General features: G+C 42.3%; 1 protein-coding gene across 1 annotated transcript in view; it reads right to left on the bottom strand.

The window, feature by feature from the left end:
* The window catches only part of HHAT (hedgehog acyltransferase), a gene marked incomplete at both ends in the record, with an annotated part of 141,422 nt that overhangs the window by 71,093 nt on the left and 47,783 nt on the right, over window positions 1-22,546 (bottom strand). Inside the window, one exon of the mRNA XM_080614991.1 lies at window positions 4,083-4,284. Coding sequence (XP_080471117.1) covers window positions 4,083-4,284 — 202 coding nt within the window. The remainder of the gene's footprint in view (window positions 1-4,082; window positions 4,285-22,546) is intronic.

The raw sequence follows: 22,546 nt of genomic DNA, 5'->3' as shown, positions 1-22,546 counted from the left end.
AAAGCTTTCTGCTGGGGTAAAGAGCTAGGTCAGCTCCATGAAGATTCCAGCTGGGAAGTTTGCAGAGGAGAAAGTAGTGAGACTGCAAAGGAGGGAGGAAAGAGAAATGGAACCTCTTTCCCTGCAGGAACAGTGAGCTGTTAGACCAGCTTAATTCCCTGTAGGATCACAACCCAGAGGTCAGGCTCTCCAGTCAGTACTTTTCCACGCTCCACACCAGCTGGTTGCAGGATCACTGCATAATGCATAACTTACTAGGAATTAACTGTAGGCATTTTAATGCACCTAGCAGAGGAAACAGGGCAAATAAAATTAAACCAAGGAAAAGCCAGACAAAACCCTCTCATCACACCCAACTTTTTTAAAGCCATCTACAATTCTCTTCTCTGCAAAGCTAAGGATGCCTGTGGTCACTGAACACATCTCTGGTACTCAAAGCAACAGTGGTATTTAACTACAGAGACAAATGTATGGATTCATAATTCTGGAGGGGGGAAAAAAAAGCAATCTAACAGTAGCCAAAACCATGGGCATCATACAAATTATTTCCCATTTTGCAAAAGGGGGTGGGAAGGCAACTGGAGTGCACTGAAATGGACTTTATTAGTGCACCTCGCTACAGCCAGGCATGGAAACGGAGAAATCAAAGCATTTTATACTTTAAAAACCCAAACCACTTACAAGGATAGTTCAAAAGACTTGAAAATAAGCCATGCTTAAAATTAGTTGGTTTCTCAAATGAAATAGTTTCTGGTGTATTTAGTTTCTTACTAAATAAAGCTAGAAATAAGACTCTGAAACTAGAAATTCCTCATACCATTATTCTTAGAAGAGAGATCTTTATGTCTTAACTTAAAAAATTCTTACTAGACTGAATGGTGTGTTTTCACTTTCCAAAAGAACTAAGAAGATTCATGTTGGTGTTTCAATTCAAACACTGATCTTAACAATCTGCCAACTTCAACTCCTTTGCTCCATCTTCTTTAGACTGATTCCTAAAGATTTCTGTTTTACAAATCCATTGATATAATGATGTTGTCACTTCTTCTAAGGTTTAAATCATTCTAGATCTATTTTTATACTGAGACCTAATTTCTTGTATAGATCTGTATCTTGCTTTCCTTAAGGAAAAAGGAGGAGGAATTTAAATCACTGGATGATGGCCCTTAGCATTTTCTTTTTGAAATCTGGCATGCTATTTATTAAAACTCAATCCAAATTCTGACACTGATTTTGAACCAGTTACTACTGTTCATCTGTGAGAAATACAGAAGCAGTGAAACAAAGCACTTCTTTGCTCAATACGGGTCTAAATAGCTTCTGAAAAAGTAAAACAAAAGAACTGATAAAACCAAACTAAACTTCTCCAGTTTAATATAAAGTTCCCAGACATGCCTTGGCTTATGATGCTCAGCATTTATTGTTGCTTTATAGACAATGTTTTAATGAAAAGACGGTAATTCATCTCTAATTTACTGATAGCTAACAAGTAATCTTTAGGGGAAAGAAGATACATAACTCACTGAAACACAGAAGCTCACAGCAGCCTAAGCTGAAAAGTACACAAGAAGGAGCATCAGCTCTTTCAGAGCTGAAATCAGGAAGCCAGCCCTGGTTTGCAGCCAGTACAAGTGAAGTTTCAGCTCCAACCTTTTGGGTCAGGACATTTAGTGTTTTCAGTAAATATTAGTTTATATGCTCAGGCTGCATTATTCATTCTAGCTCAATATGCCTGAGATGACACTTAAAACCTGTCAGACTGCTACAGGAGTGTTACCTACCCATGCTGAGCTGGGTTTCAAGTACTGAGATTTAAACTACCATAAAATCTGCATAAATATAGGGTCCAACTCTTTTTATATATATTCTTAGTCAGCACAAGGATTCAGCGAAGGACTAGACTCAAATGTGCTTTATTTAGATTTCTGTATCTTCCTGTTGCAAGAGAATTAACCCCTTATAGTGGGGAAAAAAGGGGAAGCAGTTTTGATACAATTATTGTTATCCTTTGGGATCAATTCCATTTTAAACCCAGCAAGATTAAAACTCAACTTACTCTTTGAGCTTTTCTTAAATAGATTTTACTGATTAAATATCTGCTGCTCAACTGAATTATGGAACTTAACTTGAACACTAATATAAGAGGAGGTTTGGGGAATAGAATGGGTTAAAAGAAGCAGAAACCTGGGCTTTGTGTGTTTTTCAGGAACTCATCTGCTATTCTGAGGACAAAAATGAACATTCCTTTTTAAAAATAGCCTGCAAGAGCAAACAGAGCAAGGGAGTGAAGCACAAGAATGCAAAGGATTTCACCTGGCCAAGAGATAAAATGAGAATGTCACATCACCTCTTGATAGGGAAGGGTCAAAGTCCAATTGCTTGTCTGCTCCCTAGTCTTGGTGTTCAAGAAGTAAACGGGTATTTGTTTTAAGAGTGAGGAGAGAGCATGAGGGGTAGTTTGCAAAGACTGAAGCTCGTGTTGTTGGAGAGAAACCTTCAAGGCACAAGGCAAAGCATGACTCAACCATAACTGAATGCAGAAAGATCTGCCTAATGCTTAATGCAGATGCCAAACTATGCACATTACAAATACTGGTGTCAGAAATAGTTCAAAGAAAGATGTGAACGTGTCTAAGAAAGGCCTACAGCCATGTTTCCAAAGAGAAATAGGAAAAAAGAAGACATAGAAGACATTGGATAGGCCTTTAACATTGGATGAAAACAAAGGGAAGGGGTAAAAGGCATTTGGTTTATTATTAGGGAATTCATTTACACAAAAAAGAGCCCTACTGCCAGCATATAATTACAACTATGTTTTAGAAATTAATCCAAAGCATCTAACCTCCCCCTCATAATGCAACATCCTTCTCATTTCTATGGAATTTAAGCACTTAATCAAGAGTTCTTTTAAAACTTCTGATACAGTGACATCAAATACAAAAAGCCTCAACACTCGTATTTCCTCACAGCTGCAGGCCTGAAAAACTATGTTGTCTTCCAGACCAGAGGCAAATGTATGCAGCTGAAGCTCAGTTTCACCCTAGAGGGAGGATTAATGGATCTGATAAACTCATTCTCTAGGAAGAAAAAAAGCTGCTTCCAGACTGTCACTGAATTCTTAGTGATAGCCAGTTGGATGACATAAGGTAGCACTGGCTGTTATTAGCTACTAAATGACTTAGCTGTACCAATTGCCACACATGGGATGCCACAACAGTGAAAACTGAGATGGGTGGGATGGACAATAAGCAGAATTACTTGACCATCAGGACTTCATCAGGCCGCAGAGTGAGTCACCACCACCATCACATTATACAGGAAAACAAATTAAGCGCACTTATCGCTACTAAGGAAGCAAGACACAGGAATTACTTATTCTTACAAAGTCATTAGAAGATTTGGGATTTAACAGTGATCAAACCTGCAGACTAAAACGACCCTCAAGATTAAAACACTGTGTTTTGCACATGACTGCACTTCAAAGACAGTTTTGTCCTTTGGAAATGACATCATGAAGGTCAAAATTATAAATAAAGTGAAAATATCAGAGGTCTTCAAAGCAAAATAATATTTTCATTACTTGTCTCTTGAGTGGCATAAGATTTTCCAGTGTAAGCTTGTTCCCAGATGCAAGCAGCTGCTCCATACACATTTGTCCAGGAAACACATGGTTAGAAATACATACCCCTAATTTTAGTGAAGATGACTATTTTAAGGGCATCCTGAGTGAAATCCGAATACAAATGTTAAAACTGGCTTCTGTTCAGGCAATGTGACAAGCAGCTTCTTACTCTGGGACTGCAGAGGAAGCTTTTAAGACCATATTCCAGCATTTTATTTGCTGATACTTTGCAGATTTCTAGTTACATGGCTTACCTTAAACACTGAGGGTGGGCAAGGGAATGTTAACTCTTAGCTGTTACCCACGACTTCTAATCTAGATGGAACCAAACTAGCAACCGGGAACTTCACATGAGCACGGAAACAAGAACATGGCAGGGAGTTGAAAGGAGATGATCTTAAGGTCCTTTCCAACCCTAGCTAGTCTATGATTCTATGAAATGAAGAAAGATTCAACTTACAATTAAATCTTGAACAGCTGAAATAGAAAGTATCTTCCTGATGCCACTTTCCACAATTACTCCAAGCCAGTTCAGCGCTCCCCAGTACCACAGGTAGCTCTGCCCTCCGTGCCAATAGCTTACAAAAGCAAAAGTGAGGGCTGTGGAGAAGAGTGTTCCCAGCAGACTGGATTGAGATCCTCCCATTGGAATATAAATGTACCTGTAGGTGAAACAACAGATAAGCAGCATTATTTGGGGATTTCACATAAATCTCAGAAGAACAACAACTACAGAACAGATTTGTTATTTTGTGGCACAAAGAGAGAATTTGAACAATTACCTGACATTCTCTGTTTACCTGCCCTAGTTTCTTCAAAGCTGTAGACCACTATATGAAGTATGTGCATGTACCATTTGGTGAAAGCCAATTTTGTGGTCACAGGAACTCTACATTAGGCAAATATCTAAGCATAAACTATTCTCAATTGCAAAAGACAAATGTTCAGGTCTTTCAACTGCAGTAGCTGTTACTTAACTTTTATACACAGAAATTGCATGTAATCTTCATGTGAGGGTGCTGAGGCGCTGGCACAGGGTGCCCAGAGAAGCTGTGGCTGCCTCATCCCTGGCAGTGTTCAAGGCCAGGTTGGATACAGGGGCTTGGAGCAAGCTGCTCTATGGAAGGTGTCCCTGCCCGTGGCAGGGGGATGGAACTGGATGATCTTTAAGGTCCCTTTTAACCCAAACCAGTCTGGGATTCTATGCCTGCCTAATGACCTTCAGAGCTCAGGTACCAACACCCCCCCCCCAATCCTATATGAAGCACCCCGCACGCAATTATATTCTGTATTTAAACTGAACCCAGGAGTCAGAACCTTAGTCTCTAACTGATGCTTATAAGTGTCCAGACAGCAGTGCTCGTTCAGTAAGATTACCAGAAGCAATGTCATTCTGAAAGCTGACACTGGTTTTGGGGTCACTTCTTCCTGCCTGGAGAGCTACATCTGCTCCTAGCATTTTCCAAGTAAGGCATGGCCACTCACCAGCCAGTCACATGTTTCTATTATCACTTGGAAATCATCAAGCAACAGAGTCACCACCCAGCGCCTGGGTACCAGTAAGGAGATGAAATATATGTGAACTGGTGGTGATGGTCCTCCTGAGCTGTCATTCCTTTGGCATCACGCACAGTACTCGTATTTGAGACACTTTCTACTTGCTAAGATAATGAAAGGAAATCTTTTTGCAATGAGATTTCTATTTCTGGTTATCAGGTTTTACATTCAGAGATAAATACCAGCTTAAAAATTTAAAGGGAAAATTATCTGAGTGCTTTATTCCTCATGTTAGGAAGTAAGAAAATGCAGTGACGGGGAAAACAAAGTGATGAGAGTGATTAAAAGCTAAACAGAACAGTCATTAAAAAAAAAAAGCTGTCAAATTCTCCCATTTCTCTATAAGCCTAACATCAATACACCACTTCAGCCTGCTACAGGGAACATCTGATTACGTTTATAGCCATTTTCAGTATCAGTGTGCTTTTTACTAAGCATATGAAAATAAATAGAAATTAGTTTTCATTTATGTTGTGCTTTTCTTCTCCCTCCCCTTCCTATGTTCTCCTCAGGTCTATTCTTTTCTCATCACATATATAAAGACATATATACATACATACATATATACATACATATATAAAGACAAACTGACATAATTGTGCTTTCTTGACACAAGGGCACTAACTGCCCTCAGACCGCATGGTCTGCCCTCCCTTGTTAGTGCATTCCCACTATTTTAATAGCTATAAAGACCTAATGGATGTTGAGTGATTTCTCTCAGACAGCGTGAAGAGCAGTTCTGCATGTGCCTGTGGGGTTTGTGCAGGAAAAAAGTGGGAAAAACCCATTACCACGTTACAGAACACATCAGGAACAAACCTATTTCCTGCCTCACTATCCACGTTGTGATCCACTTACTACCTCCACCATATCCACGTGGTGCACATGTGCACACACTCTTGCATTGGCAGTCCTGTGGATAAGTAACAGGCAGCTCAGCGCGCAGCCAGGGACAGAACCTGGCTCCATGCCTGGCACTTTGTGCTCTGACAGAATCCAAACTGGCCTGCAAAAGAACCACCACAAGAGTTCTTCTTGTTACAGAAATGCATTTTGCTTTTTCCACCTGACCATCAGAATCTGATTTATTGGTCCTTTTCCTGGATGCTTCCACAGAAGAGTACCCGTTTGATTACAGAAGGCTGCACTTACACTGAAGTGTGAGGGAGAATAAACCAGTGAATACTATTATTAAGCCAGATGACAGAAGAAACGCATTACTTCTGTCTTATGATTTACGACCCAACACCCACTTGGTAACAATTTGTTGTGCTTTAAGCCTGCCAGCATCTAAGCCCTCCACAGCCCCTCGCTCAGTCCCCCCTGGTGGGATGGGGAAGAAAAGGAGCCTTTTAGAGTTGTTCCGCCCTCCACTTCACTACCAGAACCTGTGAGGAGGGAAGGAGGGAGGCAGCGAGACAGATGGAGGGGCAATCACTACTATGATTTGATGTCTGCATGCTTCCCAACATTTTTCCTTCTTCTTGACACTACCATCTACCTGCAAGCTATCCTACAATCCCTCTGTACTCTGATTACAAACTCAGGGTTTACACAAACAGAGAACTTGCTGTAGAGCACACGGATCTGCTGCACCACATGCAGAAGAGCGTTACATAAATATCTCATTTTAAGCTTCCACGCAGCAGTTAAGACTATTCCTATCTCTAATCACAGAAAATCCACAGAGAAGCTCAACCCCCCTATTTCAGGGACTATTAGTACATAAAAGTAATCATGGCTCCTCATGGCAGACTACCACAACTCAAAGGGACACCCTCCTAGCAGAATTTAACAGTCACAAGCAGATTATACATTCACCATGGATGTGCAGGAAAGGCAGTCAATGACCTAAAGATGGATAAATGAAGGAAAGCAATAAAATTGTTTTTAAGGAGAAAAGGATGTTAAGGCAAGTAGCATTGAGGATGATCATTGGTCACATCCCTCCAGGTTATTTGAGAGGGATGGGTAACACTGGTGCCCCTTTTAAGCCACAAAAATTACAGACAGGAAGATTAGACCGACGGAAGATGCTTAGTATCAAAAAATGCAGGCTAAGAGAGTATCTAAAGATGAAACATCAACTTACGGGATCTACAGTCAATTCCTACCAGAACTTCAAAGGTGAAAGAACAGAGATTTCTAGGCAGGCTGTCAGAGAGGAACTCGTGAATGCTTTAGGCCAGGCTTTGCCAACCACTCCTAGGCTTCCTAGACCTCAAGGAAAGGCACTCCATGTTGTCAGAAGAAAAGGTTGTGCACATTAGATGGAGAGAAGAGAATGGAGAAGAGAACTCTGTGCAGATTAAATATCTCAGAACATCTGGGAGATACAAGGCACATAAACACAAATAAATATTGAGAGAATGCTATACATAGTAAGAATTATTTGAAGACACACACATACACACCTGACCTAAGTATCTGTCCTTAGCCCTGCCCTGGCAAAGATGCTGCCAGCCTGTTCCATATTTCCATAGGCTCCATTTTGATTTCAAACTAAAACTTATATGCTGCTTTCACAAAGCAAGCATAACCTTGTGTGTCTGTCTTTTAGTCCCACTTCCAGTAGCTTAAATCAGCTTCTCTACAGCCAGCAAGCTGTTCCACTTACACAACTGATCTTAATTTTAACTCACTAAGTGAACATTTGAGAATTGGATAAAATACGTAAATGGTACCATTTAAATCCCTAAAGTAATGCAAACACAAACATAATAGCTGAGGTATTTAAAAGTGACATTTACTTACAAAGCATAACTTTTCAATCCAATAACCATTTTGTTGGTTTTCTTGAAGTGGGAATCTACAGAACAATCACAGGAGAGCTGACAATCATTCCCTGGGAAAACACATCTTTTCCTTTAATGACATTTACATTACCAAGTTTTTATTCCAAGAACTTCAGAAAAACACTAAGAGGAGCATTTATAACCAGTGAAGAATCACTCTAAAGGGCTTTTATTCCTTGAAGCCTCAATACACTGCTCCTACTTCCACATGCATGTAATTTTAACCATATTTAAATCTTGAAGTGCAACTAAAGCACCTGTTTAAATGCAGTTCTGTGCAGGGGCTTCCTTCAACACATGCCTTCATTTCTTCCTTGAAGGAAGGCTATACAGCAAGATGTGTGCTAGCCATGATTTTTCTTCCTCTCTCCTTAGCTATTGCTCTTGCTATGTCTTATCCAGAACCAGGTGAAATGTAGATAAAAAGGGAATTTTTTTGTAATAGCAAGCTTCTGGTAAATAAAATCAACTCATGAGCTGTTTGTGTTTCATTTCAGGGCACATATTTGATGCCTGAAATGCCAATGGCTCTCTACATTTCAGGGCATTCAAGGGTTAACCATACTGTGTCGAGCTGGACAGTCAAAGAGCCAACATAGTAAATGTTAAAAGAGCAATACTGAAGTCTTCCATCTCACATCCCAACAACAGCCATTGCTTGAGGTTCCAGACCTCAAGTGAGGGTGTCCATTCATGGATGTGTATACAAAGAATGTGAGCCTTTCAGTCAATAAAAAGTTCTTCATCATTAGCTGTGAAAGCAATGCTCAACATGAGCCTGAACAGCTTTGAGGATAAACAGCCAAGTTTCCACTTATGTTGTTTCCAAATTATCCCAAGGATTGTCACCACAAAAGAGATTTGATTGAAATGGAAAGTGTGGCAGGACACAGGGTGAGAACTAGAGGGGAATTCCCTCTACAGCTGGGGCTGGGCTACTTTCATTTATTCCTTTTTAATCCTGTGTTTTCTTTTTGTGGCCATTGACTTCAAACGTTTTCTCTACTGCACCATAAAAAGATCTCAGGCCCAGTTCTACAAATTTATACTTCTGAGTGAGCTCTTAAGATTCCTGTTTTGTCAGTTTGAGCTGTCACTGACTTGGATGGAGCTACACAGAGCGCAGAAGTAAAGCACACCCCTAAGTCTTTGCAAGACTGGGTCCTACATGACAGGTTTGGGGAAGAGTGGCTGGAGGGCTGCCCATGGAAAAGGAGCTGGGGGTGCTGATTGATGGAGCTGAATATGAGCCACCTTGTGCCCAGGCAGCCAAGAAGGCCAACAGCACCAGTGTGGCAGCAGGACCAGGGCAGTGACTGTTCCCCTGCACTGGGCACTGGTGAGCCTGCACCTTGAATCCTGTGCTCAGCTCTGGGCCCCTCACTGCAAGAGAGACATTGAAGGGCTGGAGGGGGGCCAGAGAAGGGCAATGGAGCTGGTGCAGGGCCTGGAGCACAGTGTGATGGGGAACGGCTGAGGGACCTGGGGAGTTCAGTCTGGAGAAGAGAAGGCTCAGGGGGGACTTGATCGCTCCCTGCAATTGCCTGAGAGGAGGATGGAGCCAGGAGGGGCTGGGCTCTGCTCCCAAGGAACAAGGGATGGGACAAGAGGAACCGGCCTCAAGCTGCACCAGGGCAGGTTTAGATGGAGCTGAGGAACAATTCCTGCCCCAGAGGGTGCTCAGGCATTGGAACAGGCTGCCCAGGGCAGGGCTGCAGTCACCGTCCCTGCAAGTGTTCACACACCGTGGAGATGAGGCCTCAGTGCCATGGGTCAGTGGTGGCCTTGGCAGTGCTGGGGAATGGTTGGACTGGATGAGCTTAAAGGGCTTTTCCAACCTGGCTGATTCTGATTCCATGAATAAATCTGGTTTCAATCACAGAAACACCTCCTGTAAACGTGACTTTAAAGGCTGAGCCCCACATATTTGCACCTGAAATAAAAGAAATAACCAGAGGTATGTGGAATACCATGGGGAAAACTTCTATTAGGAGAGATAAGCCTTGTTCTTACTCTGAAACTCAAGCTTTTTCCAAGGTGTAATAACTTGGCTGGGCTGTTGGCATAGCGGTTTAAGCTCTGTAAGCTCCTCTCACCTCCCCAGCTTAATGCAATGTTTAGAGACACTGACAAATGCAGACCCTTTAAAACACTGAAGCTAATGCTGGCTTCAGGCAAGCGTTGTTAAATTAGCTCAAAAATGTTTAATGAGAAATGAAGCCCATTTAGGTTACAAAGCATTAATGAGAATATTCATATGCAAGAACACTGGGCTTTACAAATATGACCTGAATTTGAGTTCACTTCCCATTTGTTAGCATGCTTCCCAGCAAAGACTGAGTGTGCCAGTTCCCTACTAAAATCTGAGAAGTGTTTAATGGATTTTTCTTCCCTTGCATTCAAGGGAATCAGAAAATGATCCAAGCCCGTATGTCAAGGGGCAGGTAAGTGGGGAATACTGAACACATCATTTTGAATTCACTCTTCCAAGGAAGCTCAGGTTTGCAGAGATTCATTAAATTCAAATGGAATTTTAATGGAAATCATAATGCTTCCTTTTAATAGAAAGAGTTTCATTCCTGATGGAGTGCTGTGTTCAGTTTTCTCCCAGCCACATCTAGTAGGAATGAAAGGCCTACCAGCACCTGTGTGCACTCAAACACAGAACTACCAGTCAGCTACCTTTGATCCCAATCGAAATGGAGAAGTTCCAGATGATCAAAGTGCCAAAAGACTGGTTAAATCATTAAGTCCAAACCACAGCCCCAGGCGTATTGCTGAGGGTAGGAGCCTAAATGTTAGCTAAAAGATTACCAAAAGAGCCTTAAGTGCCTACAGCTCAGTTACTGGGTGGGAAGGGGCTGTGCCCCCAGGTGATGGAGCAGGAAGCAGGAACCTCCTGCCTCCTTCCATGAGGAGCCTGCAGAACTCCCTGAAGCTGTTCTGAACATAACTCCCCTGAGGGGCTCAGTCCATTTCAGATACTCTCAATGCACCTACCATGTGCTGGTAAGACCTCAGCAGCACAGCAATGGAGCTGTGTGCCTTTGAAAACCTGGCTGGAGGAGGCACCTATTAATAGCACTGTCGCTCTTGGCTTATAACATGGTAGAGGTCAGGCTCTTTACCAGGGAGACCAACATATCTTGTCTCCCAGAGGAGTGCTCCAGCCTCCTGTTACCAGGCTGCCACCAGGCAAAAAGAAAATGAGATTCAAAGAGTGAATATGCAAGAAAAAGCCCAACTCTGCGGCTAGGGCATTATCCAGAGGCACAGAGATCCCAGCCCTGCTTTCTGCCCCAGGAATTGCTCAATCTGCCCCAAAGAACCATTATACAAAGCGGATAAGCAACACCATGAATTAAAGGATTATCTTTTCCCCCTCATTTTCTTTACCTCACCTGACTCTGACACTTAAAGGCCCAGCTCAAAATTCAGAGCTCTGTATATATCTGCACCAGAGGCCTCATCAGCATCATTTGCCCACACAAATACAGCCTTGGCAGCCAATCTCTTCTCTTCCCCTCCCATCTCCATGTATGCATTCACCACAGCACATTTTACAGTAGTTTTCAATTACAACTAAAGCAACAGAGACCAACTCTTCCTGGGCTTGTGACTGCACATATTGAACTATTTGTGGTTCAGTTAGTGAAAAACTGTTAAGTACATGTCATTTGTTGCTTTGTCCATGTCGAGAATAAAGTACTACATTTTCTTCCCCCTCTTAGAAAGCCACTTCTAATTCCATAGGTGTAACGCATAAGCTATTTGGCCATCCTGCTAATGTTTGTATGCCTGGTACATCAGCCAAAATGCAGGTCCATCGGCATCTTACACTCAGATGCTTAAAATACTCATCACTGTGCACTTAACAGCTACCTTTCCCAGCACACCTCTGCCCAAGGACTGCATGAAATGTAGTCACTACAAGAGAACCTCTAGTATTTTCCTTATTAAGATGTTTCTGCTTAGAGACAAGGTGATGAAGTTGAACAGCCCTTGCAGTTTGCTAGGTAACAGAAAAGATTTTTTAATCCTCACAGATTCCTTTGTGGAGAGTTTGATGAGTCTTCTGAATTTACACATCGTTTTGTGCACATGCACGTCAAAGGGCTCTTGCTCCTAAGAGAAAAGGACAGACCAGATTTTCTTTTATTGCAAGATTTTCCTCATCAGTCAGATGGATAGGGATAGGGATCTGTGTTCTGTGTTCATCTTCACTGCCAAGTACCTTTTGCACAAAGCCTCTTCTGCTCCAACCCTAAAAGCAGCCAAATCCAACCTCTTCAATATTTGAGGACTGAAGAATCAGAAGGATGTTTTGATCCTTCCATAGTTACTCATTGCTACTTCAAGAGAAGAAAGCAGTGAATAATAGTGTGTTTGTATTTCTTTTCCTGTATGGGTTCACATACAGGGTTTGGCTGGATGCTGCCCTGGTTTGTGGAGTCTGTGGATGCAGCGGTGGGGTTCATTAAGCAGAGCACATGTTTAGTAGAGCAGCAAGACAAAAATCACTTCTTTCACCACTAACTTCATCTGGAGGTTGGACTGACAGAGTGAACTGGACTCATTCCTTCCTGTTTCAATGTGATTTCATTTTGTTCAGTTTCCAGAAGATGCTCATTAAAGGATTTCCATTTTAATGTTAAAAATAACATTGCTTACATTAAAATCTCTTTATTCTAAAAACCTGCTACCCTATGCAATATACAATGATTTTCTTGTATCACATCCTGGGCGGAATAGCTGTCCAGAATTCTGACCTGCCTGGCCAGTTTTAATCTTCTAAGCATTCCTGTATAAGAACTCTTCCTATGCTTCCATGATCAATTTATATTTCTAGTTCCATATTGACTGAGAAGTTATTATATCCATGAGGCGGAGAAGCCATCAAGAAACACAGTGCAAACTAAACTGCAGTCCTTAACATTAAGCCTGCCAGTTAAACCCTCTCCTGAGCACGTGCACGGTACTAACTTTGCAGCTAAGCACTGAGGTGTCAGTGTTAAGCTTAGATTATATTTAAACAGCAAATATACTAACACTGTTCTCTGTATCTCACACTCTTTTTTGTGCCTTTATGGGATAACTGAGCATACGACACAGCCTCCTGAGGTAATCCCTCTTGGATAGCTGTTGTTCCCTCACTTCCTCATCCCTTCTCCTTTGAGCCAGAAAGCACAAGCTGCTGGGGCTACTCCTGAGATCCCAGCAGGTAATGGCTTTCCTGCTGCTGCCTGGCACTAAGGAGAAAGCAGTAAGGCTGGAATCAAAGGATCTGATCCCAGACTCATTTAAGCAAGCTCCAGAATCCCTTTAAAGCTACAGGGAACAGCATAAAGCCAGCTGTAACAGTTGGTGTTAAAACCCTTAAAGCATCCACTGCTGGCAGAAGGTTGAGGAGTTTAGGTGAGGCTGCTGCCACTCAGAGCAGGAGGCGATTTTTAGCTTCTAATGTAACAAGAACAAACAGTGGACAAAAGCAAATGCAGGCAACATTTAAACTGTAAATGGAGCCCTCAGTTCTGTAATACACATTTCTTAACAACCATAACCCAGGTGAGCAACAGGATCTTTGCGCAGGGTCAATGTTTTTCTTTGCTAGCTGTATCTGAGCAAGAAAACCTGTTTAGTTCTCATACAACATTTTTCAACCTTGTTAATGGAGTTTAATATTAAATGGGAGTACATTCTGTGAAGGAAGCCTAGCTGTGATTCTTTGCTTTGCTGAGTAGGTAGTGTTTAATCAATAGCAAGGGCATTCTTCCTCTACCCTCATGCACCTTTGCTCTGCTTTTGAACATTCTAAAGGAAAACAGCAATACAAAACACCACCATGCTGCTCCATTCTAACTCAGAAAGGTAAGATTATCAAGAAAATATATTTATGATAGATCTGTGGGTTTGTGAACAAAACATGTATCCAATACTTTGTGTATGCTCCAAAGACAAAGGAAGTGTGGGCCAAGTCCTCTATTCAAGAAAGAGAGAAAAGGGAAATAAAAGCCATTTATTTCCTCGATAATGGTGTTTGATAACCTCTAACAATACTCAGCCCCTTGCAGGAAAGAGCTGGTTGGCAGTGTGACACAAACATATTGCAAATAAGCAGTAAGATGTCAGTCTGCTAGGAGAGAGGCAGAGGAGTTTGAGACCGTGCAGGCTTGATACCTGTCTCTTAGGGTTTTTGCACTGGGTGTAAACAAGACAAAGAGATGGACTGCATCACCTCTTTACTGTGTTATCTATTACCAGCATCTGATCCACCCCAGTGCTGGTTTAGTTAAAATTGAAGTGGAACACAAAAACCATCCCAGCATTATGTCAGTACCACTTCTAGTCTAGTCATTGAGATTCAGTAGTTACAACAGCATCCTCTTTCCACACTCCTTACAGTGAGAAATAAAGCAGCAAACAGTTTTTTCCTGAATCCAAGTATCTCATCTTTTCTGTACATAATCCTGCATGGATCAACGACACCACTCAGCCTTGTGAGGCTGAGGAAGACTGACTGTAGACTGTATCCACCTTCCAGCAGCAGCCTGGATAGAGTGTTTGACATGCAAGGCAAGCCTGTCCTGGCCGTGCTTCAGATTTTACACCTGATGATTCTACTTAGATTTAGCATTTTGCCAGTTCAGATAAAACCATTCTAGTACAACCGCTGTTCTGCTGTCACTGGCTCTGAGAGCCATTCTGTGAACAAACAAGTGATTAAATACGCCATTGCTATGGAATTACAACTCCATTGATCTCATGTCAAGCATAGGCTCATCTCGCTTAATTGGGACAGCGTGTACACACTTAACATTAGGCATGTACTAAAATAGCATGTAGTACCCAAATCTGCTAACGAAGCTTTCAATTTCAAAGGAGTAGTAACTAACACTCACCACTTCTGCTGTTTCTTACAGACTCCTAGACTGCAGACATACTATTTTTTGCATGCTGAAAACTTGCCTCTTAGTTACCATGCCTAGAGGATTCCCTCAAAACCCAAACCTTAGGATTACCAGTCGTTAAATCTCAAGCACACAGACAGATCCAGCACTTAGTGTAAAGTATTCAACTATCCCACCTCTGCCTCTGAAAAGGTCACAAACTAGGACAACAGCATGACACAATTGCACAACACAGCAATAGCATCCTCAACACATATCCTGCATCCCTGGCTCAACACTCACCATCTCTCATGCTTTGGCAGGAAAGCACTGGGCAGGATTTTACAGTGCGATCTTGGTTTCACCTCTGACAAAGAGGAAGACTTCACGGCTTACTGCCAGATAATGCTGAACTGGGCTTCCCAAAGCACCAAGGAGCACAGCAAGGCCTGTGCACCCCACCTATCATTCAGTTAAGTCCATGCAGATTTTTGCGTGCACACGTGAGAGAGGAAAAAGAGCTGAGAGGAAAGAAGAGAATGTTTTACTGACAGCACCTGACCAGTCCAGAGGTAGGCATCAATGAGTACCTCTCACTTCAGTATCTCTCACTTATGTTTGCTGCTGCCAAGAGATGATCAAACATGCAGAATATTCAAGTTCTCAAACATGACCGAGAACTCTTATCACAATGAGACAGTAATTGCCTGACATGTTCACCTTCAAATTCTAGGCTTTAAGGGATTATGATTCCAACATTAACAACAGATAAAACATGACTAAACAAACTTCCAAACCCACTTTATTTAGACATATAGTCCCAAAGTTTTAACCCCTACTGCACTGCACTGGGATCAGCTTCATCTAACAGTAAGTGACTGAACACATCTGTGAAAGCAAACACAGATGAGGATGTAGCCAACTGTGCTGGCACCATTTGGAAGCACCTTCTTGTTTGCATCAGCAGTTTTGCAGAAATGAAGAAAACAACACGAAAAGGATTCTATGTGGAAATGAACTGCAGAAGGGAAAAAAAAAACCCACCGCGTTTTTTGTTCCTTTTCAGCATCTTTTTTTCCTATGCAATTAAATACAAGCCTTAATTTATGAAAATTAAAGCAGAGATGAAGACGGAATGAGATACAGAAATTAAGTGTATCTTTGAAATCTGCCATTTGACCCATAATGATGGAAATGGCTTTACTGCCCAGATGGTAATTATATTTTCAAATGATATCATAATTATTCCAATGCAAGTGACCTTGCCATGTGTAGGTCTTAAGAACTGCTTGTACACTAGAAAGAGCAGATTTTAGACTGCTTGCAAGCTGAAAGTTGATTATGCTGAAAAATTGCATCCTGAGAAATAATGTGTTCTGGCCCAGCGAGAATGAGCTGACTGGAAGCAAGGTGAGGCACCAGTTAAAATCTGTGCAGTACCTTTCCTTCTGCGCACTTGGGAAGGGAGAGCTGCTTTCAAGGTAGATAAATTACCACGTTGCAACCACTCTTCAAATGCATAGGAGAACACCTTTAAAGTATGCAACCTGATCTGGTAGGACTCAGCTCGTCCACATTCTCTCTTTACTGAACTCTTCAGTAAAGCTTTCTATACATTCACCGTGGGAAAGTTTAGTAAAGCTTTCCTTACACTGTCTGCATGAAACAGAGTCAAGGAAACCCGTATGAAATCAGATTTCAATCAGATTAAAAGGTAAACAAAAGAACATTTGTCATAACTGTAATGATTAACATTGCAGATTCTATTGTTTCCATTTACATCACTCAGACAAGAAAGTTACACTGAACATCATTTTAACATATTGTTTATTCTCTGCATGTCATATGGGATCCAGGATAGTATAGCTATTAAAAACCAGACTCAAATGATTTCTGCTTGTTCCAAAGTTGTTTTCAGGCACTGGTATGTGTTCTGTGTTTTATTTGAAACAGTCTGTGCTTGTCAAACCACATTCTTGCTTGTTCTATAAAAACACTTACCCTATCCCCATCACTACAGCATTTGAATTCATTCTGGTACTTCATTAACAACAAAAGCACACCAACAAAAAACCAAAACCAAACCACTATACTCTATCTAGTTCATTCACTCACCACAGAGGGAATGTGTGCAATACAGCATAGCAGTATGGCATGGAGGGAGACTGTACACCCATTTTCAAAGTGCATTTGGATATGAATTAAGCAAGGTCTGAGAACCCTGCTCTGCCTATAGACTAAAAGGTGATACCATGGCCCTTAGTTTGGGGAGGTGCTCACTACAAAACCATGGCTATAGTGCCAGAGAGAATAATCTCCTGAAAAGACCATCTTTAACCTGCACCCTGAAGGATTCATTACCTTTGAGGATTAGGGTTACTAACCCTGATCTGCTTTCTAGAGCTTTATACTGGGCTCAAAACCTTGAACTTGACTAGTGCTTAGTAGGGCAGAAGTATAGAGAATGCAGACAAGCTCTCATATGTCAGTAAAAGCCCATGGTAGTGAAAACCACACTAGAGTATTCAGTGCCAACTGGCCATAGCATGTACATCATCACACCATGGTACTCAAGCTAGAAACCTAAGTTTCTCAAGAACCAAAGTGATAAGCCAGAGCACTCTGTAGTGTAACAATATCATTTCAAAGGCACAAGACATTGTGCTGCTGAAGATAGCTTAGCTAAGGGCTATCTGCATGGTATAAAAAGTAATCTATAAAAAATCCCTACATAAAATCAAGCAATGTTGCCCTAGAATCCAGTCCCAAATCCTATCCTGTCCTCCCCTGACTCTTGAGTTGTATGAGTTAGTAATTGGCTGCACCAAAGGAGGAAATTGCTTATTATATTACCCATTATACTTCTGTAACTGTGTATGAAAATAGGGATGCCATCTATAGATATGAAACATGGCATAATGACAGCCTATAAACATACTATTTCACTGGAGAAAAAACCAAAGACGACAAGGAGGCTGTAAACAACCTAAATCAATCTGCTGCAGGGATAGTACGAACCATCCTCAAAGTCACCCTTCCAGGGGTAAAACCAATCATTCATCATTTGTAACTGGATTTAAAACACTTACCCTGGAAGTAGGAAAACACGAAACACCTTCTACTGACAGAACGAGCAGAGCTTGCCCCTATGATGCCACCCAAACCAGCCACTACACTAAAAGCAAACAACCTGCATGAACCATATGGAGCCTAGCTTACATCTTCAGTGTTTCATATGCATTGGATGCACATACATTGCTCAACACAGGGATTTGCAGAGAACTTTGAACTGTTCACCAGGATATAGGAACACTTCTCATAGGATATCATGGAAAACACAGGGACTTAAGAAACGCTTCCAGAAGAGCCACAATGCCACATCCACTGTCCCTCAATGCTACACCCACTCCAGCTCCCTACATGGGAGATAATGAAGTGGACTTTTGGAAAGTAAGAAAACAGACTGGGAAGAATGCAGGGCAGGACTCACTGTCAGGGAGCAGACACTGGAATGAGCTGGAATTGCTGGCCATCTTTACTACTGTTCTTGTTTTAATCATAGAATAGTTTGGGTTGGAAGGGACTTTAAAGCTAATCCAGTTCCAACCCCCTGCCACGGGCAGGGACACCTTCCACTAGAGCAGCTTGCTCCAAGCCCCTGTGTCCAACCTGGCCTTGAACTCTGTCATCATCAAGAACTATTTTGAGACAGCGGCTAGATAAGGGCATCACAGCACTAAGCAGACCAGCTAAGGGGCAAAACCAAAAGCTGAGAGGCAGAAATGATAAAGGCTAAAAAAAAAACCCAGCTGACAGAGAATGAGGAAAAGAGAAAGAGCGAGAGTACGTGATCAGATGTTTTAAAGAGACAGCAAATGAGTTTACCCATTACCCTCAAAATTCCAAACTGTTACATGCACTGGAACAGGTTCTGCTAAAGAATTAAAGTTGATTTAAGAGGCAGAGATAGAGCAGCTACCAGAGGAGCACAAGCTACAGAAGCAACTTAAAGTAACTCGCACTGCACCAGAAAAGTCACCTCAGTGCTATGATACTAAACTACGATTTTCAGCAACTTTCAGTGATTTTCCTTGGCAATTTTCCTTTTTCAAGCTGAAAGCCTCACAACCTGTTTTGTCTCAGGCAAATTTGGGACTGACAGCAAGGAGGCATAAGATGATAATGTTTGGCTGTATAGAATTCTCTATTATGTAAATATGGTGTAATCCTATTTCTTGTCCACAAGCAAAGGCTACTGCATCCAATTTTCAGTAATTCTATTCATTAGATGTATGCGCTTCAAATAAGATGTCAGTAAATTTTCATGATGTACCAGAAAATGATGACTGGTACAAAGTTTTATGTAATAGTGTCTAAGTGAAAACAGCCCATTTCAACATTGAGAATTTCAGCTAATTCTGTAAACACATCAAAAGTAGGATATTGAACCTACAGTTCTTAAACCCAGGGTAAGGTACTTAATAGGCATCTCCACTATTTAATAGTATAAATACGCAGAGGGCTTGGAAAAGTCTAAGAAAGGGAAGGATAATTATAAAAGAAAACCCTCCATATACATAATTTACCTCCATGCCTGGGCAGTGACTGTCCCCTGTGCTGGGCACTGGTGAGGCCGCACCTCGAATCCTGTGTTCAGCTCTGGGCCTCTCACTACAAGAGAGACATTGAGGGGCTGGAGCCGGGCCAGAGAAGGGCAATGGAGCTGGTGCTGGGCCTGGAGCACAGTGTGATGGGGAAGGGCTGAGGGACCTGGGGGGTTCAGTCTGGAGAAGAGAAGGCTCAGGGGGGACCTGATGGCTCCCTACAACTGCCTGACAGGAGGATGGAGCCAGGAGGGGCTGGGCTCTGCTCCCAAGGAACAAGGGATGGGACAAGAGGAACCGGCCTCAAGCTGCACCAGGGCAGGTTTAGATGGAGCTGAGGAACAATTCCTGCCCCAGAGGGTGCTCAGGCATTGGAACAGGCTGCCCAGGGCAGGGCTGCAGTCACCGTCCCTGCAAGTGTTCACACCCCATGGAGACGAGGCCTCAGTGCCATGGGTCAGTGGTGGCCTTGGCAGTGCTGGGGAATGGTTGGACTGGATGAGCTTAAAGGGCTTTTCCAACCCAGATGATTCTATGAGTCTATGCTTCACAACATGGTCCCATTTAAAACATCCTTCAACTCTTTCATCTCAGTCTTTGATACATAGGGTAAAACCCTCAAGAGCCAAGCAGAGCAATCTGAGCTTGAATTCAGGGTAATTACCCAGGAAGCAGACAACAATCAAGCCAACAATTGCTTCACCTTTTCTCCCATGGCTTCCACAGTGCAGTGATTGAACTGCCCCTTTGTGCAACTTGCTGGGCAAACAAGGAGGAAGGAAACCAAAGGAAAATTGGTCACTGGAGGACTTCTCAGCTAGTTCAAGACAAACAGTCATAAGGCGACTGAAAAACAGTGAAAGCTTCACTCTCAGTTATACAGTTCGTAGCTAAAGTGACTGGTATGAACACTGAGTTAAAAGTAACGCAGGCTATCGCGGTTACCTGCTTAGAAGCTACCTTCCTTAGGATACAATGAGAGGTTTTCAATGACTAATAGTACAAGCAATTAATAGATTGAGATCCTAATACTAAAATTAACCAAATAATACAAGACCTGGCTGTAGAAAAATTCCTAAATCAACTTACGAATCCTATACAATTCTTTTGCAGCATCCACAATAGCAGGAAACGTAGGGACAAGGAGAATCCATTGGCTTTTCACGTTTCTTAGTCCAGAAGATAGTAACACAGGTCAGTGCACTGGCCTCATCAGGCAGGAATTCTGGATTAAAACAAGAACTTGCGGAGGACACACACAAGAAGGCCTAGAGACCCATCATAACACATAAGGACGAATTAAGCCTCAGGAGAGGATGGATGAACAGAATTTAACAGCCAGACTGCTGAAAACTGGTCACCAGAGCCAAATGTTCCTGACACAAAACTGTCCCATGGCACCTATGTGAGACAAGGATTCACAGCCAAAAACCTGGTTCAGTCAGATGCAAAGTCACAGCCTTTGATGTGTTGTGTTAGAAAAAAAAATACCTATAGGCAAGTAAGTAAAGCAGAAATTGCATCTATAGGCAACACATTAGAGAGTCCTACACAGACACCTACTCCTACAATAGTCAGTAGGCCCATCAGTTTGGGCAGTATGTAAATACTGCATCCCAGAACACAGCCAGACAGGACTCAGCATGCAGTACTTACCTGCTGGGTTTGCAAGATAAACCCACCACGTTTCTCTATCAATACAGTGCTTTTTGGCCAGCCTGTATGATTTCCCAGGACTGCAGAATCCAGACGTTAGCACGATACTGACAGCAAAACGGAAGTGAGCTTTAAGGATCAGGAAAGAGATGGTCCTGCTCTAACAGCACAGGGTGCAGAGATGCAGGACAGCAGCTGAGAAGAATACTCGTGCCTAAAATGATCAGCACAAACCTACTTCAGAGCAGGCCTTGAGTAACTTGGAAAGAGACTTTCTGTAGACCTTTTCCAAGCAAAGGTCTTCTTTTCCCAGATCTGAAAGGCAGGCTTGGAAGATTTATTCATTTCTGCCTTTATTTAAATAATTGAGAGTCTATTAACTAAAGCAATTGTGGCAGCCTCCTGCCAGGCCTGAAAGACAGGGTGATAAGCCTCCCATAGCTAATTACAGCCGCAACCATCCTAAATCCTCTCAGAATCTCTTTCATAGAAATACCACTTTTCTGTGGAATAATTACCTCTTACATGCCCAATCCTATTCCTGACATGCATATTTTAATGCTCTGACATTTTAATGCCATCTGCTGCAAAGAAGCCCAGCCTGCCACGCTGTCAGAACTCAATCCACGCACCAGCTTCCTACTCTCCACCATTTCACTCTCCCCCTGCATACAGCGGAATTGCTTCTCCAATGCCCAGTGTTATGATTTACCCTTTGGCATGGGTAAAAGACACCAACAAAAGCAAACAATGGCAATTTTCAGCCTATTTGTACATTTTGTGGCTATAGTTTCTGTAAAGTGAAGAGGAATTAAAGCCCACTGCTCTTGGAAGCACCAACTGCCTTTGGATCATGTTTTATGAGGCACTTGTGGATGCAAGAGAAATAACTTACCACCCCTGACAGCGTTCAAGGCCAGGCTGGACAGAGCCTTGGGCGACATGGTCTAGTGTGAGGTGTCCCTGCCCATGACAGGGGGATCATCTTCAGGTCCTTTCCAACCCAAATCATTCTATGATTCTGTGATTAAACGGTTTGTCAGCCTGATCCTAAAACTGACTTGTGCAGCAGAGCATGGAACTCCACCGCATTTGCTTCCACAGCTGAAATACCTTAATGAAAGCACTCATTATTTCTGTAATTTACTTGTGAACTCTTCAGAGACACCATGAGCTGAAGCGAGACACTCCTGCCTCGATATTGCTTCCTGAGCCGTTTGTTATAAGCCACACTTAAGGGGAAAGGAGTTTGAGAACAATAATTCCAGGCTTTCCCTGACAGCACTTCATCAAAGCTTGTGTCACTGCTCCCTGCTTGAGGTGGACCCAGTTTTCGTCTTTCCTCAGTTCAAGAGAAGAGGAGGAAAAACCCATTTAAACCAGTAATGTGAGGCACAAAAGCAATTTAGAGAGGAACTAAGGGCA

The sequence above is a fragment of the Psittacula echo genome (assembly GCF_963264785.1).
Source record: "Psittacula echo genome assembly, chromosome: 4".
NCBI classification, from domain to species: Eukaryota; Metazoa; Chordata; class Aves; order Psittaciformes; family Psittacidae; genus Psittacula; species Psittacula echo.
This window is presented reverse-complemented; position numbering and strand designations above follow the sequence as displayed.